Source organism: Wasmannia auropunctata, unplaced genomic scaffold, assembly GCF_000956235.1.
Source record: "Wasmannia auropunctata unplaced genomic scaffold, wasmannia.A_1.0 LD336090.1, whole genome shotgun sequence".
In the NCBI taxonomy this organism is placed as follows: domain Eukaryota; kingdom Metazoa; phylum Arthropoda; class Insecta; order Hymenoptera; family Formicidae; genus Wasmannia; species Wasmannia auropunctata.
Window position 1 is genome coordinate 2,754,451 of NW_012026800.1, and position 19,763 is coordinate 2,774,213.

The 19,763-nt window shown below is 49.3% G+C and overlaps 1 protein-coding gene across 1 annotated transcript in view; it reads right to left on the bottom strand.

Moving 5' to 3' along the window:
- The window catches only part of LOC105448069 (bone morphogenetic protein 4), a 28,700-nt gene extending 14,954 nt beyond the window's left edge, over positions 1-13,746 (bottom strand). Inside the window, exon 1 of the mRNA XM_011686432.1 lies at positions 12,880-13,746. Coding sequence (XP_011684734.1) covers positions 12,880-13,746 — 867 coding nt within the window. The remainder of the gene's footprint in view (positions 1-12,879) is intronic.
- Positions 13,747-19,763: the final 6,017 nt, after the last annotated feature.

Below are 19,763 nucleotides of genomic sequence, written 5' to 3' on the forward strand. Positions count from 1 at the left end.
CCGCTCTTTGAGTCATTTCCGCGGCAACGGGTTTTTCGGGCGAGGGAACGAGGGCGTCGAGCTGACAAGCACTTTATTGTACCGTATCGAAGCAACGTACGTTTCGTTAGGAAGTCATCAAGCCGAGAAATGTGAGATTCCCTCTCACAATGTGACGCCTTACAACCGACGCGACGACACTATACGTTTGTTTATTCTTTCAAATTATAAATATTTATTTATGTAAAACAGTGCAGTGTGTTTACCTTCCTGAGATAAAAAAATTTGTTACTTCTTTCGATTTCTTAATATTTTTCTTCAAAATAAATACTGATCGAATAACTAGTCCTCTCTACTGTAAACAAAATTTTGATTAACTAATTATATATAGATAAATATTTTAATATGACATTTTATATATTTTATATAAATTATACGTACATAAACTAATTAAAGCTACAACAAAATATGTTATTTTAATTAAAAGCCTTTTAAAGAAATATCTGTCAATTCGGCGGCGGCTCGGGCCGATTAAATAGATTCGTTCATTACGGGGTTATCGAAAGAGAGAGAAAGACAGAAAGAGACATCATAATAAAGATCGTGACACAAGGTTTTCTCGCGATGCACTAAGCCGGGCCGTAAATAACGGTTTAGGTCCGTCAAGTTCTTCTCCAAGTGCCTTCTTATCCGTTCGTCCGTAAAGCGTAGAAATTTATTCGTCGGGGCCGCGTTTATCGGGACGGGCCGAATACGCGTCGCGCGGCGGCGAACGGATCTCACGGATTCGTTCACGGATTTCTGGTTCCAGGATTTCTGAATGCTTAGAGACCGCAAATCCGTATTATTTCCCCGCGCTGCAATCTCCATCGGAGATTCATCTCCGCGGCGTTCGTCTCTTCTCCCGCGCGAATCATCTCGCGCATCTCGAAATATCGCGCGCAAATTACGTAAATATTATTTAGCGACGTCTCGACGTGCGCGGGTATCGAACAATAATCATCTGAACGATAATCTCGGCTCCGTCTCGCTTGACGGATTTCGCAACTTTCTCGTCGTTCGTCTGTCCGTCGGTCGCCTCGCGATATCCTGCGAGAGTCTTTATACCGAGCACGACGACCGATACGCAGCGGCCAGAACGACGAGACGGGAGAAAAGCGTGGTCCATAGTTAATTTAGAGATCTATACAAGCCGCGCGCGCAATTGCCCAAGTGCTCCCGATAAATCCGATGCGGTCGTTAACGGCATTATCGCCGCAGAAATCCCATAAATAATCCGGGCCGGCTCACAAACATGCCAAGGCTTTTATCTTTTCGGAAATTTATGCGTTCCGCAGCGCAGAAGCTGCGTGCATGAGCCGCGTGAGATTTCGGCGAACGGTCAGCGCGTCAAAGCCGTCGTATCAACGATATAATAATAATAACATATAACATCGCGTTACAACATAACATTACGTTATTGATTTTCTTCTTTTTTTTCCTCCTTCCTTTTTTTTCGAGAAGCAAAACTCTCTCGTCGCGTCGGACAAACACATGCAGGGCGTCCCGCGCGTCAAGTTGCGTGACACAGGAGTACATACATTTTTTTTAAATCATTATTAAATTAATTTAACACTTATCGCACTTATATCGCACTTGTTTTCCTCCTCCGGTCGTTATCGAGCGTATTTCCCGCGCCTCTTCATTAACGTTTAAATTTATTACCTTAATATGCTGCAGCTCTTATTATCGTGTGTGTGTGTGTGTGTGTGTATGTGTGGTGTGTGTAATCGTCTTGCGCGTATGATATCGCCGGTTGGTATTACCCGGACGTATTTGACGTCCGTCCGACGCACTGACGCGCTAAAATTAAACGCATTTTCCTTCAACAACATTGCGCGCCTCGCCTGACGTTCGTAAATTCCAACAAAGTAGGTACGCACCAAGAACACACGGGGGGCGACGGGGGGCGGGGAGGGGGGAGGCCATCTCTGTCTAATGAAGCACACGTTATACAACGCGGAGTCGCGCAAATGGCGACGGATCGTGATAAATTACGACACAACGATGGGAGTTTATAACTGGAAACAATTAACGACTAACGCGATTGACCGGTTTACTTGTCCGGCAGCCACCGTCGTCGTCGTCGTTGTCGGCGCCGCCGTCGCCGCCGCCGCGCGCCGCGAAGAGGCGAGGTGCGCGAAATCGCGAGACAATCTGTACCAGAGATACGATTATGCGGGTTCCCACGATTCAATCTCTTTCTCGCTCCGCTTTAACTGATTTGCTCTCTGTAACCCCCGTCGCCTTAATCACGGAACCGTCAAGGTTCCTCGACCGGATTTTACACCGCTTCGATAGGTATACACCGGCGCGGCGCGGCGACACACCGCGGGAGAGGCGAATGGTAAACATCGTAAACTGCGGTCTCTTAATCCATCGGGCCGGGCATCGACGATGAATTTAAAACGTTTCGCCCCGAGCTACGCGAGAAATTAAACGAGGCGCTCGCCACGCTTCGACAGATAACAAAATACGAGGCAAATGTTTTCTTATAGGAACCACGCGCGCCGACGAGTACCTCGTTATCCCGCGACTCTAAACTGGAAGCTTCTATTCGCAGCTTCACACGCATCCATTATCCGGCGTTATCTCGCCGTTTGATCCTCGCTTAACCGGAGTGATCCGTCATAAGTCTCTTCGCGCGCGTAACTTTTCCTGCTTCAACATCTCTGCAGTCGCGCACCGGCGCGGCGTGCATTCATCATCGATTTCATAATCTTCTCCCTTCCACCGCGCGCGCGTATGTATGCGTGTGTGTGTGTGTGTTTCGTGATCACAATTAGCACAACAATAATACACGCGTTAATATGCGTGCCATGTGACACATTACGTAAGATAACTTAAAGATAGTAACAGGCGGAGAGTAAGTCCGAATATATTTAGGCGGAAAATGCGCGGATGACGACAGGACGATCGAACGACTCGGATGAACGATTCTTTTCTCGGGGCAGTCCCTATCTCTCTATGGCAGTCTATGGGCATTCACGCAAATACATCCGGTATCTCCCCGCACGAATTTCACAGAGGCGAATCACTTTGGAATTTCCCACATTCGGGTCTCACCTGCGGCTAACATAAGTCACTCCTCTCTCGGTCCACCACGGCGAAATCTTACTCATCACCCGAGATAACTTTCCAATCGGCCGGGATAATCGAGCGGCGGATACTCTTCTTACTCGCCGGTCATTGTGACGAATCGCGCAAGCGTGTAAACCGGAATTTTGTAATAGGCGATATGAAATTTTTGGAGAAAGCGAACGGCGGCGGCGGCGGCGGCGGTGGCGGCGGCGCGGGCGCGACTTAATAAATTCGACGTACGGGCCGTTACTTATACGGCGCGGCGCGGCGGTATATATTAATTCGCGGCCGTTATTTATGGTCGCCGACTCGACGAGCGAGAAAAATTTGCGTAGCAACCGCGACACGAAACGTATAATTATGAAAATTCCAATGAGCGAGTGATTGGCGAGAAATATAATTTAGAGGTGATGATAATTGAACGAGTCGGACGTGATTGCGAGCGTAGAGAGCTTTCTGACGGCGGAACGCGGCGCCTAAAGAGGTTTCAAAGAATACCGCAGCTTTACTTTCGCAAATTCGAATTTATTAGATTAGTGGCGAAAAAAAAAGAAGTAAACGCGGCGCCTCCGATTTCTCAAAAGATCTTAAATTTGCATACTCGGATTTACATAAGATCCACGAGAGGCGTTTCCATATATAATTAATCGGGCGCGTTGAAAAATTGGAGCGCGACGTGAAAAAAAAAAAAAAAAATTTGGGAGTCGCCTGATTGAATAGGATTGAATTCGCAGTCACTTCGATGCACGCGTCGAGCGTGCGTTACATCCACACGTGGAGCGTGGTCATAAATCTCGCCATTCATCAATCCCTCGACAAGTAACGCGGGTATGAAACTCGCAACAGTGTAAAGGCGGCACGGCACGATCAATAATCGATCGCTGGGGAAATTAATCATCGCGCCGCGCGCCAGCGTCGAGAGCATCGGTATGCAAATTGTCCCCTCGAAGATCGAATTTGAGGTCAGAAGAAACAAACACCTCGAGGGTTTCGAAGCCATCGACGGCGGCGGCTCATTTGTTAAAATTTGCTCGAAACTAAATAATCAACGACGGCGATTTGACGTCACCCTATCGTGGACTTCGTCCATTTCTTTTTGCGAGCGAAATCACTCGGGACTTTCGAGCTGCCCGCACCGCGGAGTATCGTCGCCGCGCGCATACCTATTGCGACACACACCGCGCGCGTCGGGCGGCTTCTCTTTCCGCTTTTAGAAACATGTCGCGGAATTACGAGGGACGATCTACATCTTGGAGTAACGGGAATTGCGTCATCATGGGAATCGCCCGTCGGGGGAGGGGGGGGGAGTTACGACTCGCGATTACGACACCCCGCTGGCTGGGATCGACACGCCGCGTCGATCCTCTCGCCGAGCGGGATCCCGTGAAAAGAACCTTCGCACCTATTCGAAGCTATTATGTCCCCGCTGATGTTAGACTCCGTTTCGTCCCTCGTACTTCACGAGGCGAAAAACGCGCGTGCTTTTTTTTCCACGCACGCGTCGCACGCAATCGCATCGACGCACATCGGGGCGGCGGCGGCGGCGTGAGAAACGCACAACGCCGTTGGGTAACGCCGTAACACTCAAAGGTTAATCCTTTCGCGGAATCCGTATACACACGATGTAACTGCCTGATACGCGCCGCCGTATCTGCTTGGACGGAGCTGAATTGTTGTAATCCTTGATAGACGGCAATATCGCGGCGTATCATATGTCATGCGTGACATTTACGCCCGGTGGCGTGGCGCGGAGACTTCCTCGCGCGCATTTCGACGCGTTTTCTAATAGGCGCCGTCGAGGTGCTGTTGCATTAAATCTCTTACTTTGTCATTTGACTTCGCTTGAAACCTTTTCTGCGCGTGGAGATATAAATACATTATCTCTCTCTTTCGCGCGCGCGCGCGGCATTCCCTCTCACCTCCATTAATATACATCCCGTGGTACGTAAGGCACAACTTTCGTACAACTTTCGTAACGGGTAGTTTAATAAAAAAAAAAAAGGAATTAAATAGTATCCAACTATTTGTATATCTATATACGCGCTGTAACACCTATATTTCTTCCGAGAAGAATTGCGTATGCCAGATATCAACGTAACTCGACTGCAGTTACGCGCGTCTCTCTCTCTTTCTTTCTCTCTCTCTCGCGCCGCGGAGATCCGGGGTTTGAGTTCATCTCACCTCGTAATTCTTCGTGTCGCACAGTGCGGCAGATGGCAACCTGGCTGCACGGTCTCAACCGGCTTTCACGTTTCACAATAGAAAGACGAGAGCGACAGCGACGTCGCCGCCACCGCCGCCGCCGCCGTCGTCGTCGTGTCGCGCAGAACTGGTCGGCCGTGTATTAAATATCACCGATGCCGTTGCACGCACGCACGCACGCACGCATGCGGCAGGTATATGCACGCAGGAATGCGTGTACCAGCCGCGGCGGCCGCGCGCCGCACGTGGACGACGCTCTCGAGCCTGGTCTCGCTTTATTATCGCGAGAGCACCGGGAGCACAAGCGTGGCCCCGGCAGCGGCACGCACGTGCTCGTGCATGCGTAAGCGAAAGTGGGGCAAGAAGACGGGGACCACCCACGCGTGTGTCCTAACGCGCCGCGCCGCCGCCGCCGGCCCGACGGCGAATATACGCGCCGATGATCCTGACAGCCCGCCGTCGCCGCCGCCGTCGACGTCGCCGGTTTGCTTACGGATTCTCATTGTTTTCCTGTTTAACGAACGTTCTACCTCCGCGCGTTTACGCTTTCGTCTTTGGCGTCTTCACGAAAATCGTTCCGGTTTCGTTTCCCACAAACCATTCTATGTACACCATAGAATCGCATTTGTAACGCTAAAGCTTCAATGTAACCGGTTAGAGTTAGACTTGTGCGTTTCTCTGAGGGAACGATTCTTCGACTCGGAGCCCGATGGTCAGAGATGGCCTGAGATTGCACTTGTAAAAAATGCGTTTGTGAAAGTTGCCTCTATCTTGCCTCTATGTTTTTTAATAATTTATAATACTTGTAAAAGCTGGTACTTGTAATAGAAAAAAAAACCATTATTGACCCGGGAAAACCGACTTTCCTTCTCCGCCTTTTCCTCCCTTCCTTTTCGAGAAAGGTGTGCTTCGAGTATCGTTTCATGACGTAGCATATTCCTGCGCTTTCTATATATATCCGAGACGAAACGCCCACGCTCGCGATGCAGGAATCTCCTATCCGACTATAAATATCATCGGCTATGTAATTCCGGTCGACGGCGTCAAGTTGAATTATGCGAATTCTGCCCCAATATCGATTACGTTTTGTATCGAGAGATAATTCTATCTGAGGCCGGCGTGAACCCACGTGGATGCGTGACACCTGTTGCATGCGGGAAGATCAGCAAACGCGCGTCGTCGCGACGTTAGAGATATGTTACATCTTCTCTCCGCAATGTAAAAAAAAAATTTTTTTCACGGCTACAAGCGAAGGTATCTCTCACTATTTATTATCTCTATCTTAGCAAATGTCTGAACGCCAGGAATTTATGTCTGCAACGCTAAAAAGTTATATAATCATTATCAGAATGCTAAACATCCACGCGGCTTAAAATAATATTTTTTCCTGGAAGTGCAAAAGGTTCAATCAGAGGAGATAAGTGAAAAATAATATAAAAACAAAAGGCGATTATAAAAAGTATCACAAATTAACTTAATTAAATTTTCAAAATAAGGCTCTCTTGCTGAGAATAGCGACAACTGAAAACTTTAGCTTATTAAAGAATTTAATTAAATACTCGATGACATTTAATTTATGACATTCGCGTTTGCCTCGTGGGTTTTTCTGGGGGTGGAGGCTCTCCGAGACACGGTCCATTAATCGCCTAATATAGGAAAGACGCGTTATCTCGGGACGGAAGAGAGGATTCGGAGCGGGCGGGACGCCGCCCGCTTTCGCCTTTAATGCGCGGCGTTCGGCAGCTCGCACGAAAGGCCGGCGCGGAATAAAACGTCCTGGATTGGATAATGACAAGCCGCATCGCGGTGTAATTTCGCAGGAGGCGAGGACTATACTCCGGTCTGTCGGCACATGCTACCGCCGCCGCCGCCGCCGCCGCCGCCGCCGTGGCCGCGGGCCCGAGGAGCGTCATTAAGCACGATGACGTACCGGGTCGCCACCGCGCGCGGCTTTCGCGCCGCGCAATAACACTGTTAATAATCGAAAGAAGAAAAAAAGAAGAAAGAAAGAGACCTCACGCTTCACGACCCCCTCCTTTCCCGCCCCTCCCTCGTCCAAGAAAGTTGCACACTCAATGGACGTAATTAGGGTGTAATCGCGACGGGTGTCGTTGAATATTAATCGAGAAGCTTAATAATGCGAGAGCGGACCGCGAGCTCGTAGTTTTGTAAAACGATCGCATTAGCCGTCACGATCTCGTGGCGTACGTCTCTCGGATATACTTGAAGAATTTAAAAGGATATTTATTAAAAGGATATTTATGGCCCCCCTTAAATCACCGCCCGTCACGACAAGCGCGACAAGGCTCGTTCCTGCGAATTCCAAGCCTGCATTAGAACCAATCAGGCGCATTGAAGTAAACGAGGCTGATTACGGCTGCCGCAACCTCGACTTATTTCGACGATGCTCAATCAACTACGCCGGAGTTGCACTCTCGGTGGGGCGGGCGGAGGGGAGGGAGGGCAACGACGACATGACGCTGTTGACGTCCTGCAGCGTTGAAGAAAAGTGCTTTCCTGACTGATTTATAGTTATCGCGCGCGCGAGTCACATACACGAAAAGCCCGAGCAGGCGTTAGTTAATTACGCCGTCTCTCTCTCTCTCTCTCTCTCTCTCTCTCTCTCTCTCTCTCTCTCTCTCAACCTCACCGGCTCAACCTGCCGGTTTTCCCCTTCTGGATGTCTTCCCCGGAATGCGGTCCACGCTGGCCCGGCGTGCTTGAAGGCGCCTAGGCGTATTCCTTGACACACTTAATTACCCGCGATGGGGGATCTAACGTCGCGACATGGATCTCCCCGGCCTTTGTCTCGCGGCATCCCCGGTTTCGGTGTAACGAGCGACTTCTCGCGTCTCTTCTCCGGCTTCTCCCCCTCGTCGCACCCCGGGCTTCTTTTCACCTTCACCGGCCCGCCGCGCCGCTGCCGTGTCGACGACGTCGCGCGACACACGTTGCGCGGGGGCTGCAGCACTCTTGCAGAACAAAAGCCGCCTGTGTGCGTCAGCGAGCCCCTTCGAGACGGCGTTCGAGCGAAACGACGTGGAAGCGACGTGACGCGACGCGACGCGACGCGACGAGACGGGAAACGAGAGAGAGGCCAAGGAAGTCTCGGCGGAGGTCGAGCTCCCGTTCGTCCTTTCTTCCATCTCCTGCTTTTCTCCCCCTGTACGCCCCCCCCCCCTCACTCTCTCTTTTTCTTTCTTCTTAAGCGGCTTATTATCCTCCTTTTGGCGGACACGCGCGTCTTTTCGCCGAGCCGGCGATCACGCTTCGGTCGCGATTTCGCAGATCCGAGATGAGCGCCGGGACACGCGACGCGAGATTGAAAGGATGAGACAATGTCTGGAAATATATCCATCTCGAACCGCCATCGTCCCGAATAGATCAGTTTCAAAGGAAGAATGACACGGTCGTGAAGATACGTTTTCTCTCCATATAGCGGATCGTTCCCGAGGTGTTTAATCCCGAGAACCGCGAAGAATGGAGCGAGGCTCCGGAAATATCTTCTCAAAGGAATGCCATTAATCCCCGTATTTAATCCTGAATTCACGGGAGATTGTAACAATGCTCTAAAAATATATATACGCATTATCGAGATGTCGCGTCATCGCGTTTCGATCACGAAATCTCGGGCGGAATTGGGGTCACGACGACTGGAAATACATTCGGAAAGTGTCGTCGCTTCGAGAGAGAGAAAGAGAGAGATAGACACATCTAAACGCCTCCCGCGGGTCTAATACGCGTCTCATCTTGGTCTCTCGTTTTTCTCGACTCGCAATCTTCGGCGCAACATTGTACAGCTGCGCCGCGCGCGATGCTCCTTCTCGAAATTAAACTTTCTCCCGAGGCGCACGATTAACTCGCTCTTTTATTTTTTTTTTTCGAGGCCCCTTCGGAGGACCCGGTCCTTAAACGGACGCGGTTTCAATGGGACGTAAATCAACGCGAGATACGAGCTATACAACTATATCGAGAGCTCGGCCGCGCCAACGTAATAGAGACGAGATGTGGCCGGTCGGTGCGCGCGGCGAAGATAAGGATCGGCAACGCGCGTATAATCCACCGCGCGCGCGGCACGACGACGACGACGACGACGACGGCACGACGTACGCGGCGTTATCTACGACAGGAACTGCATTCGCGGTCGTATAAGGCTCTGTTTACCCGGGTCGGCACTCGACAAAGGGACACGGCGATTATTAGCCGCGTCTAGGCAAACAACAGCGCGCATATATGTGTCAGATCGCGCGTGCGACCCGCGCGCGCCGTCTCGCCGAAATATGCGAGAGGCGTTTTCGAAAGCGGAAGAAGGATCACCTCTGACGAAACGCTTCTCGTGCGTACGCCGAGATTAGGCGAGGCAGAAGAAACCGCGAAAACCGGAACCGGAAAGAAAAGAGCGGGCGTCCTTCGCGTTTTAGCCGAGGCTGTGCGGCTTTTGAAACCTCAAACGCGGCGAAGATAACTTTCTCGCGTCTCGCGTCTTCCGTCAGGTATATGCGATAAGTGTTAAATAAAAATATATGATACAATGTATAATGTTATAAATATTAATGAAACGCGCGAATAATATAAGGCGGATTAGAATAAAATAAATTAAAATGCGTGCGTGAGAGATGCGTGCGACGCGATATGAGAGACGAAAGAAAGAAGGGAATAGAGAGGCAAAGAGAGAAAGAGAGAGAGAAAGGGGGGGAGATCGAGGGATTAAGGGCCCTCCCCGGGCTTTCCAGGCGCGCGCGCGCGCGGGCGCATTTCGTTTCGTTTCGTGCGGAGCGGGTTTTACGAGACTAATGATCTGGACGACCACGCGACGTGTCACGCGTCTCCCCCTGGAACGGGCATTGTCGTGCTTTTTCATCGCGCTCCGGACAGCGCTCGCGTTTCAGCCCGCCCGCGCGCGCGGCGCGGCGACGCGACGCGCGCGGGTGCCTACGTGCAAAGACTAATACCTTTTTCAGCCCGGCCGGATGGTCAACGAACCTGAGGCTCTCTCTTTCTCTCTTTTTCGCCCTTTCTCTCCTTCCGCGAAGGTCCGCGCGCTCCCGTTGTTACTTTCGCGTGCGGATACGTCAAGATACGTATATACGTTTTTGCCGTCTGATTTACGGGCGATCTATAAATACCGGCGGTGTGCGCGCGCGAAATCAATGGGGGGATAGTACGCTGCACGCGTGTTTGGTGCCCACCGTCGCGGGCGACCGCGAGGACGCCTGGATTTACACCACCTGCCTACCCTTGAAGAGTTTCGGAGCGCGGCGGAATACGCCGCCTTTCAATAATTCGCGAGGTCTATTTTCGTACGATTATGACGCGACCGCCTCGCCGGCCTAACTCCGGTCGAGAGTCTTTATCCTGTCACCCCTTTCCCTCCTCTCTCTCTCTCTCTCCAATTGCGGGGGTAATTTCGATCTATAGGAAGCGATAGCGCGCACGTCGGCAGGCGGAATCGCGCTAAGTCTGGCCAATTCGATCCAGACTATTTAAATATAGCTCGCGCACGCACGCACGGCAAGTGGATGTGTCGTAATACGTACTTTAGATACGACTTGGTACTTGAAAGGAATTCCGTTCCGTAAAAAAAAAGGAGACGTGAGAGCGCGAGCTCTTCTCTGCCGTTCGTCCAACCGGAAGACTTGTTAACGCAAAAAAATCCCCCCGCAGATTGGGATAATTCGTATGGACTTCTGCCGTTACAAAACCGACGTAAAAAAAAACTCGAGATAAGGTCGTCAGCAAAGTTCGATCGTCCTCTCCTAGCGGCGACGGCGGCGGAGAGCGCCGACGATTTTATTCGAGCCGTAATCTCGACAGCGCGTCGTCCTCGATCAACGAACTCGAAAGGCGCGAATGAGCGCGACGTGGCCGTCGTCACCGCGCGTCCGCGTTCGTCTCTCTTATCGCCGCTGTAATAATTTAGGATTTATCGACTTTTTTCCACCGCGCGGGCAAGGCGCGCGGGGGGGATCGTCGATACGCAAGGCGAGGCTCTCCCACTTTTTTTTGCGCGCGCGAGATCGATTTTATGTGGCCTGGCAATAGCGCCGTTTAATCCATCCGCTTTTAAACACAAAGACGCTGTTTTCTTCGAATGAATTCGTATATAGATTCTCCTTCGAAGATCCCGTCGGGCGCGGAATTCCCCAATCCTTTCCCAATCTTTAAACTTGTCGTCACTTAAAGAGATTGCGCGTCTCGTAAAATAATTGAAACTCCCTTCGATTGAAAGTTCGTCGTGTGAAATGCGATTTCTATTTCGCAAATAAGGCGCCGCTCGCTTCTCGTCTTGGCTTGTAATTTAAACAAAAAAAAAAAGAATTTATTGCCCGACGATCTTTATTCATGGATAAAAATCGCGCGAGCTATTGAAATAATCCGCGGCTCATAAAAGTGCGAGGAATTTGGAACGCCTTATACATAAATTGAGCGATATTTTTGCATCGATTTATGATACCTAAACGCAGCGCCGTTGGCTTTCGCAATACACCATATATTCTCGTCATTCGTTCTCTCCTCGCGTGTCGCCCGTACTGACGGAACTAACGGAAAGTATCGACAGTATCGTAACTGCAAAAGGATTACAGAAGAATTATTTCGACAATAATCTTCTCGTTCTCCTTTCAATTTACAACAGAAACAATATAAACATTTTCTAAGGCCCGGTTTCACAATTTGTGGTTTAATTCGTTTTAACTGAAGTTAAATCTTTCTAAGAATTATATAGAAAGAGATAAAGTAAGTTAAACCGAGATTAAAGTTAATCTTACATTTGTGGAACCAAGTGTTAAGGTAAATATACAAAATCTAGACGCAATTGTGATGATCGAAAAATAATTTGATTATATTGCTACACTGAGAAAAAAAACTGATTGTACGAACTAAATTTGTGTAGTTTTTTGACCCAATGGTTGATTCAACAATTCTTTAGTTGCACAAAGAAGGGTATAGTTCATTCATGTCAACCATCAAAATTTTTTAATCAAGAATTAACTAAACCAACTCAATTAAATTATTTTGTTCAAAATACTAGTGATATTTATTTGTGTTTGCATACTATTTAGTTATCCAAGTAATCTATTTGTATTCAAATTCCAAGTATCAAACTGATTAAACGATGTTGATGGGGATAATAAATAGTGTGTATTTTAAATTTTTAATCGAACGGTTAAGTTAAATACAATAAATTTTTGTTGAAATTTTGTTGTTGAAACAAAATAGTTTAGTTGAAAAATAGGATTTTGTAATAGTAACAAATTATTTTGTGTCATCGTAGTAACGTTTAGTTGAACGTATCGAACTAAATATTTTGGTAAGATGAAACAAATTTTGCGTTTTTCAACAAATTTTTTTTCTCAGTGTAATAATTGGAATTATAATAAATATATCAAAAAATTCTTTAATTATATTGCTAATGAAGTAATGATTGGAATTATGATAAATTGACATGTCGAAAAATTTTTTGATTATACTGCTAATAAAGTAGCACTTTAAAATGAACGCGAAAATTTCGACGTTACGGTGCTTTCGTATTCTGGCCGACGCAAAACTGTCGGATGCTGTGTCGAAAAATTGGCCTACCTTCGAAGGATCAGGTATCCTCTGGAGCCCGAGGCCTTGCACGATGCTCCTCCTGATGATCTCCAGCTCGTCGTCGCCGAGGCCGTTTCCCGGCGCCGCCAGCTCCTGCTCTTCGAGAAACTCCTCGTCCTCGAGGACCGACGGTGGCGCGGCCAGTACCGCGTCGCAGAGCAGACTCGTCGCGAGCAGTCCCAGCAGAAGGGCTCGCTGGACGAGGCCGATCCCCGGCAGTCGCCAGCGCGTGTCCGTCTTGCTTCGCCACGCGTATCCGCCGGGATCGATCTTCGCGGGAAGTCGCGACGTGGACGACGTGCTTCTGCGGCGCACTGTCCCCTCGGCGAGAACGCACGGTCGCTGCCGATCCTTGCACAGGAATTCGACGATACCGAACTCGATCAGTCTGGCGGGATCGCCGGTCCGAGGGTTCTCCGTGTTGTTTATGACGCTATCGATCGGTCTTATCGGTGATCCTCCAACGTTCTCGTCGCGATCGGACACCTTCGAAGGGCCAGTCGTGCCGTCGTTGGACGAGGTACATCCGTTGCACTTGAAAAAGTCCGCGCTATCGACGTGCGAATCTTCGCGAAACCGATCTCGGTCTTGTCGTCCTATCGTAATACTATCCACCGCCGCGCTGCGGAGTGTCTCCTCCTCGCCACCCGCGATAGATCTGCTGCGTGCCAGCAGGACGCTGCCGGCTCGCCGATTCCGTCGCTCGAACGACGGACGCTCGACGCACGTCACCCGTTCGCGGGCCGTTTGTCTGACGCGCCGCGCGAGAAACGTGGCCGTCGCGTCGATGGGGACGCAACAAGTGCGGCGGTCGTCGCCGGCGATCCCGACGCTGCAGAGTCCCGCCGAGTCCATCGCTCCGAGCGCGCAGCTCCGATGCTCGGCATGATCGCCGGTGCGGGTATCGATCCTTGGCGATCCTTCGCTCGGGTCGCGATCCGTCACCCGGACGACGGCCTCCTCGCCCTTACCTTCCGCGTAATGCCATGTATGCCGGCGCGGCCGCCGCGCGATCGCGGCCAAGGCGTCCCGACGCCTCCGGCGCGCGTCGTCGATCGTCCGCCGCGGCGACGCGTTGCACTCCTCTCGTCGGAGGGGCGTCACGCGCCCTCTCGGCGACGCGATAAGGAATCGATGATCGCGATCGGCGGCAGCGCTATCGGCGATCGCGCCACTTGTCGCGCTGGATCGTTCCTCCGCACCACCAACTACCACCACCGCCGCCGCCGCCGCCGCCGCCGTCACCGCCGTCGTCGTCGTCGTCGTTATCGTCGCTCTCCTCTGCCGTTCCTCCCGGTCGTCCGCTCTTACGTTGTCGTGAATAATATCACTTCGAGGGATTATTGGGAGCTTGCCCATAGCCAGGAACACGATCTCGTGGCCGGTATCACACCGGCTGCCGGAGTAGTCGGAGCACGGGGTGCCGCTTTGAAAACTTTGCTGGACGACTGGTCCTCCGACAAGCGGCGCGCGCGATATCCGCTTGTGAATTCTTTCCACGAGACAAATATTATACAATGAAATAAAATCGGCAGATCTGGTTAATTCCGGCTGATTTCGGATTCCAGTTACTTCCGCGTTCACGACGCTCTCTCTCTCTCCGCGAGCGTCCTCCTCACGAAAATTAGCGACACGTCCAAGAGAGAAAGAGATAGAGTGTCGGGTTCCCGTTCCGCTGGCGCGATCGAGCGTGGTTTCCGATCGATCTCTCAGGAGCCGACGCGCGGCATCTCTCAAGAGCGCGTCGCCGAGACGAGGATCGGATTGTTCAACGGGGAAACTTCACGTCGAGCTTCCTCTTCCCGTTGGCGAAGTACGGCGACGTCATCGCGCGCAAGACGCCGTTGCGATTGATCGGCGATTGCAATTGATCCGTGGTTGGTTAATAACCGTAGAGCGGGATTTCCCAACGATTTTTGCCGTCGAGAAGATTTCGCGTGGAAGATCGGAGACGAGCTGAAACACTTCTTTCTCTCTTCGCAAGTCTCTCCCTTTCTCTCCGACTGCTCTGCGTCTCTCTCTCTTCTTCCTTTCTCTCCTTCGGCCGCGGGAGGAGGGAAGGAGAGCACGAGGAGACCCGCTTCGTACGAGTGCCGCGTGTCGACTGCTCGCCGCTATGATATCGCGTGTGCATGTATATATCCCGGCGAGTCCGCTCCCGCCGCGGCGCGCCGCGCAATGCGCGCGCGAGGAAGAGCGAGCGAGAGCGAGTACGGGGGGGAGCGAGCGAGCTGGGCTGATTGCGCGAAGCCGAGCCGCCGTACCGAGCCGAGCTGTGATGCGAGCCGTCGACGAAGGTGTCGCCGGAATGGGGATGAATAGGAGAGCGCGCGATTTTCCACGTAAGAGTAACAACGCGTGGAACATTCCGAATCTTCATTCGATCAGCATCCGCAATCCCGATTCCCGGGAGACATTTCAAAGGACGTCCGGATTTCACGTCACGGAAGGTAATGACTGTGTAAAGAGATAAATGCACTCGATAAAGTGTCTCTTCGTGCGCGCAATATAAATATGTATAAATTCACACGATATTCTTTTTTGGTGAGAGATAACGATTATCTTATCGCGTTGAAAATTGTTGTTCGACTTCTATGATTTACTTCAAAAGTGTCAAAAACCATCTATTTTTATTATCTATTTATAATATACAACATATATTGCAAGAGAAAACAGAAATTAATATTTACGTAATTTTATATGTGTATATATAACTTATTATTGATATTATATATCAATTATTAAACGTAAGCGAATGTAATTGCAGACAGAAGCCTTTGCAATTCCCAAATGGGAATCAATAAAGATTATATGTATATTAATTATTAATTAGATATATATCATTTTATATGTATATAATTTTAAATAAAATGTGATCTTTGTAAAACTATGTACAGTGAGTCACATAAAGGTGCAATACATAATGTATTGCAAAATAAAATACGATACCGTTCTGTCCACGACTATACATGTGATACATACATATATCTATCACAAAATAAAAAGTGTTGCAACCATTATTTTATACGTGACCTACTATACATTTTTTTAGGTAAAAAAAGATCTGTTTTATTATCAATATCTTAAGCATAAAATTGGAGTTTGCCAAAGTTGAAGTTTGCAACGTGTCTCTGTATAAATCGATTCTAAGATGAAAGGCACTTTAATCATTTATATACCTCATACAAAAACTAATTGCTGCGAACTGTCTAGAGAATACGTAACATTTGACGACGCGATTCCCAGTCGTCGAATCCCATCTCGAGATATCCGGTGGCGGAGTCCGTCTTCATCCGTGTCTCGAGTGTCTCCCTTCGATTTTTTTTTTCGTTCCCTCGCGATCGCAGAACTCGTCTCCTCGCGCGGCGCGGGCCGAGTAAAGGGCCGGCGATTCTCGGAATTTCGTGCACCGACCGCCCGACGGCGGTCTGTGCGTGGTAACGTGGCGAGCGAGAGAGATCCGAGAGAGAACGGCTCTCTCCCGGAGCGAAGCGATCTTCTCTCCTCCGCGTTTCTTCCTTTTTTCTTCCCCGTCAAATCTCCATTCTCCCGTCATCACGTCGACTCGTCTTCCGGCCTCTTGCACTACCTTTCTTCTTCTGCGCCTTCAGACCATTGCCGCGTCCGCTCAAATTCCATCTATTATCTCATCGCTTCCGTCGAAACGCTGACTATACCCCCCTCTCCCCCTCCCGCTTCCGTCCTCCCGCGGCAAAAAAAAGGATCTTCCGCGAAGACTTCAAGAGATCTAGATCTGGAACGTCGATCACAAATTTCCGTTCCCCTCGGGAACGCCGAGGTTATTAAGAGCGACGTACCTACTTTCTGGCGCGTCGCGGCGCCTCTTTAAGTGCATCGGCGTTTAAATTTCCATTACGCCGCGAGATATAATAAGGCTATCGCGAACCTGCCGCGCCTCTCGTCGTGTATAATTATTATATTAAATATATATGTTCACCATTTGAAGTTTAATTATCGAGAGGAGGGGAAAAGACGGAGAGTTCCGAAAGTGTGAAATTAAAGCAGGAAAAGCTGGCGGGGTGACCCACGGGGATAGGAATTATACATCCGCGTTGACCTCTGCGACCCGTGATTATTCTAATCGCGTAACCCCACGCGCCCGCGCGCGCGCGCGCCTTCGATTTTCTCGTTAGCGTTCCACTTAGCTTTTCTTCCGGTGATAACGAGCGTCCCGGCTTTCGTCACATTCCGCGACAACGACGCCGCTTTTTCTATCAAGGCCCGTACAGAGCGCGGAGATCCGTCAATGGGAGACGATCGTCGTCTCGCGACATCTCGATTCCCGCGTCGACGACTATGGAGATCCGAGATCTGCGAACGTGATTTCCTAGAAGCCGACAATTTCTCCGTGGGATGTGACAAATGTAAATCGGAACGAGATTCCGCTCGAAAGGAATTTTAACGCGCGAACTTTCGCTTCCGGAAAGATCCGCGCGTTAACGACCTCATCGAGAAGGCTGAACTATTGTCGCGATACAAAAAATCGTAAGTATATGTATACATAATTCGTAAATGATATGCAATAAGATTAAGGAAAACGCGAATTTCCGCGGGGATACATCTTATTATCTCAATTTTCACACTGCACTGTTAGATCTATAGTCAAATTTAACGTTAAGTCGCCACTGCTTCTACTCAATAAATAGTTATTTTTAACTAAAATAATAGAGTTAAATAATCCAAAATAGTTTAACCCATTATTTCATCGTATTATTTAAAAATAATTATATTGTATAGTTAATAACTATATTTTATATTTTATTTAAAAATATTTTATATTTTATTTTATACTATATTTTATATTTAATTTAAAAATAAACTATATATATTAAATATGAGCAGTGGCGACTTAAATAAGGTTAAATTTGACACTTTAACAGTGTGAGCGAATCGAGAAATTAAATAAATAAGCTTGAAATTTTTTATACACTCAGCTTTTTTTCACAGAACCGACTAAAAGGCGAGTCTCGCGGGCTTTCGCTTGCACGGCCGACGCATCGTGGCGTCCAGGTGTTGTTAATCAGCGAGAAAGTCAGCGGGAAAAGTCAATCATAAAAAAGAGCGGACAGGATCGATCGGCGTGCGAGAACGTGACGATCCGGGCTTTACGCGCGTCCTCCCTGTATAAACGGGGGTCGAAGCTCTCACGTGTGTAACGAACCGCGGCGGTGGGTGGTGGTACCTGACGGGGTGGCTATTCGCCATCCTTCCCTCTCTCTGTCTCCTCATCCCTCCGCCAGGTGTACACAGATCGAAACGTGAAAGCGTGACCGCGACGGAATCCCCGAATGAAGTCACCTCCCGGAAATCGGCGATCGATACCATCACGGGACTACGGTCGCGCGAGCGCGACACGTGCGAATCCCTCGCCCTTTTTCGCGGAAGCGGAGCGCTTTTCGCGTGATGACCCGTTAATCTCGGGTACATTAGCGGGATTCCGGATAATAGTCGCGAGGTGCGCCGCGGGGACGATCGCGATCTCCGCGGAAATCCCCGAGAGGCTGACAATAAAATCTCGAACGCCGTGTCGCGAGCAAGCTAAAAACTTAATCACCGTTCGCCGGTGGCTTCGCCGAACTCGTCCGTTATTCCCTAACTGTCCGCCGCTCTTCTCTCTCTCTCTCTCTTTCTCTCTCTTTCGTGTAATATAATATTTATAACAATTCTCCGAGGGACTGTCCGTTACGGATATCGGGCTGAGATTTGCGCACGTGTGTCTTTCCTCCAAATACGGAACGTAAAGCTGACTTCACACAGTTTCACGCGGTGATCGATCGTACCTTAGTGGACTGTTCCCTTCACATAAATTATTCGCACTTACAGAAAACTTTCGAGATGATCCGAGTATAAACATTTTCGAAAGAATTATTTTAAAAAATCTCAACTAAGAGAATATATGATTGAAATTCTATCCTTGACGAATTTTTAAATTTACACGTATATTAGACTTGCATTCTTAATGAATTTTTCTTTCTAGTGAAAAAAAAATGTACATATATTTGTGAACTAGAAAATCCTTGTTTGAAGAGAAAATTTGAATCTCTAACTTTAGAAGAAACTTTACAAATATAATACTTGTGAATCGCAATCATAAATTAAATAATCTACAAAATTCTAAAACTATATTTTGATTGATTTAATTATATTGTTTTAATTGTGATCTTTAATCTTATCTGTATTAATATTAACGTACGTGAAACGTTCATAATATTATTAGATGGATTTATTTTCACCAATACCTACGTGCGAATACGCCGAATTGATGCTACTCCACGCGCCCGGAGACGTTCGTGACGTCTACAAACGGATCGCCAGGTGTGAGAGCGGTCTAACGGCGAGACAGGTCCGGCCGGTGCTCCGCTCGTAAGGAAGACATCAGGAATGCACAATCACGACTATGTACGGCGCGTCCATGTGTGTATTGCGTTATACGTGTACACGCTCCTCGTCGACGAGATGAGCGTGTCTCGTCTCGGGTGTTGCGGCGAGAAAGGTCTCTCTCCTACGCGACGACGAGTAGTCAGGTAGGTAGATAGGTAGGAGATCCTCGACCGCAAATATGTCATAACTCAACTCCGACCTCGGTCGGAGTACTTACACCGGGGGTGCACCGGTATGCCAGTCGTCGTCGTCGTCGTCGCCCCTAAGCGGGGACACGGCTGCCGCCGCCGGCGCGCTTCTCGGAAGTAGGCGGATTGACACGTCTGACATGACGCTCGGGTGTTATCACGAACCGCAATGCGGTAACGCGAGTGTTAGAATAATGAATGGAGAGCCCCGGATGATACCCGAAAGTCGCTGACACTTCCGAGGAAGTGATTAGCTGATGGAACCCGAATCTCGCCGCGACG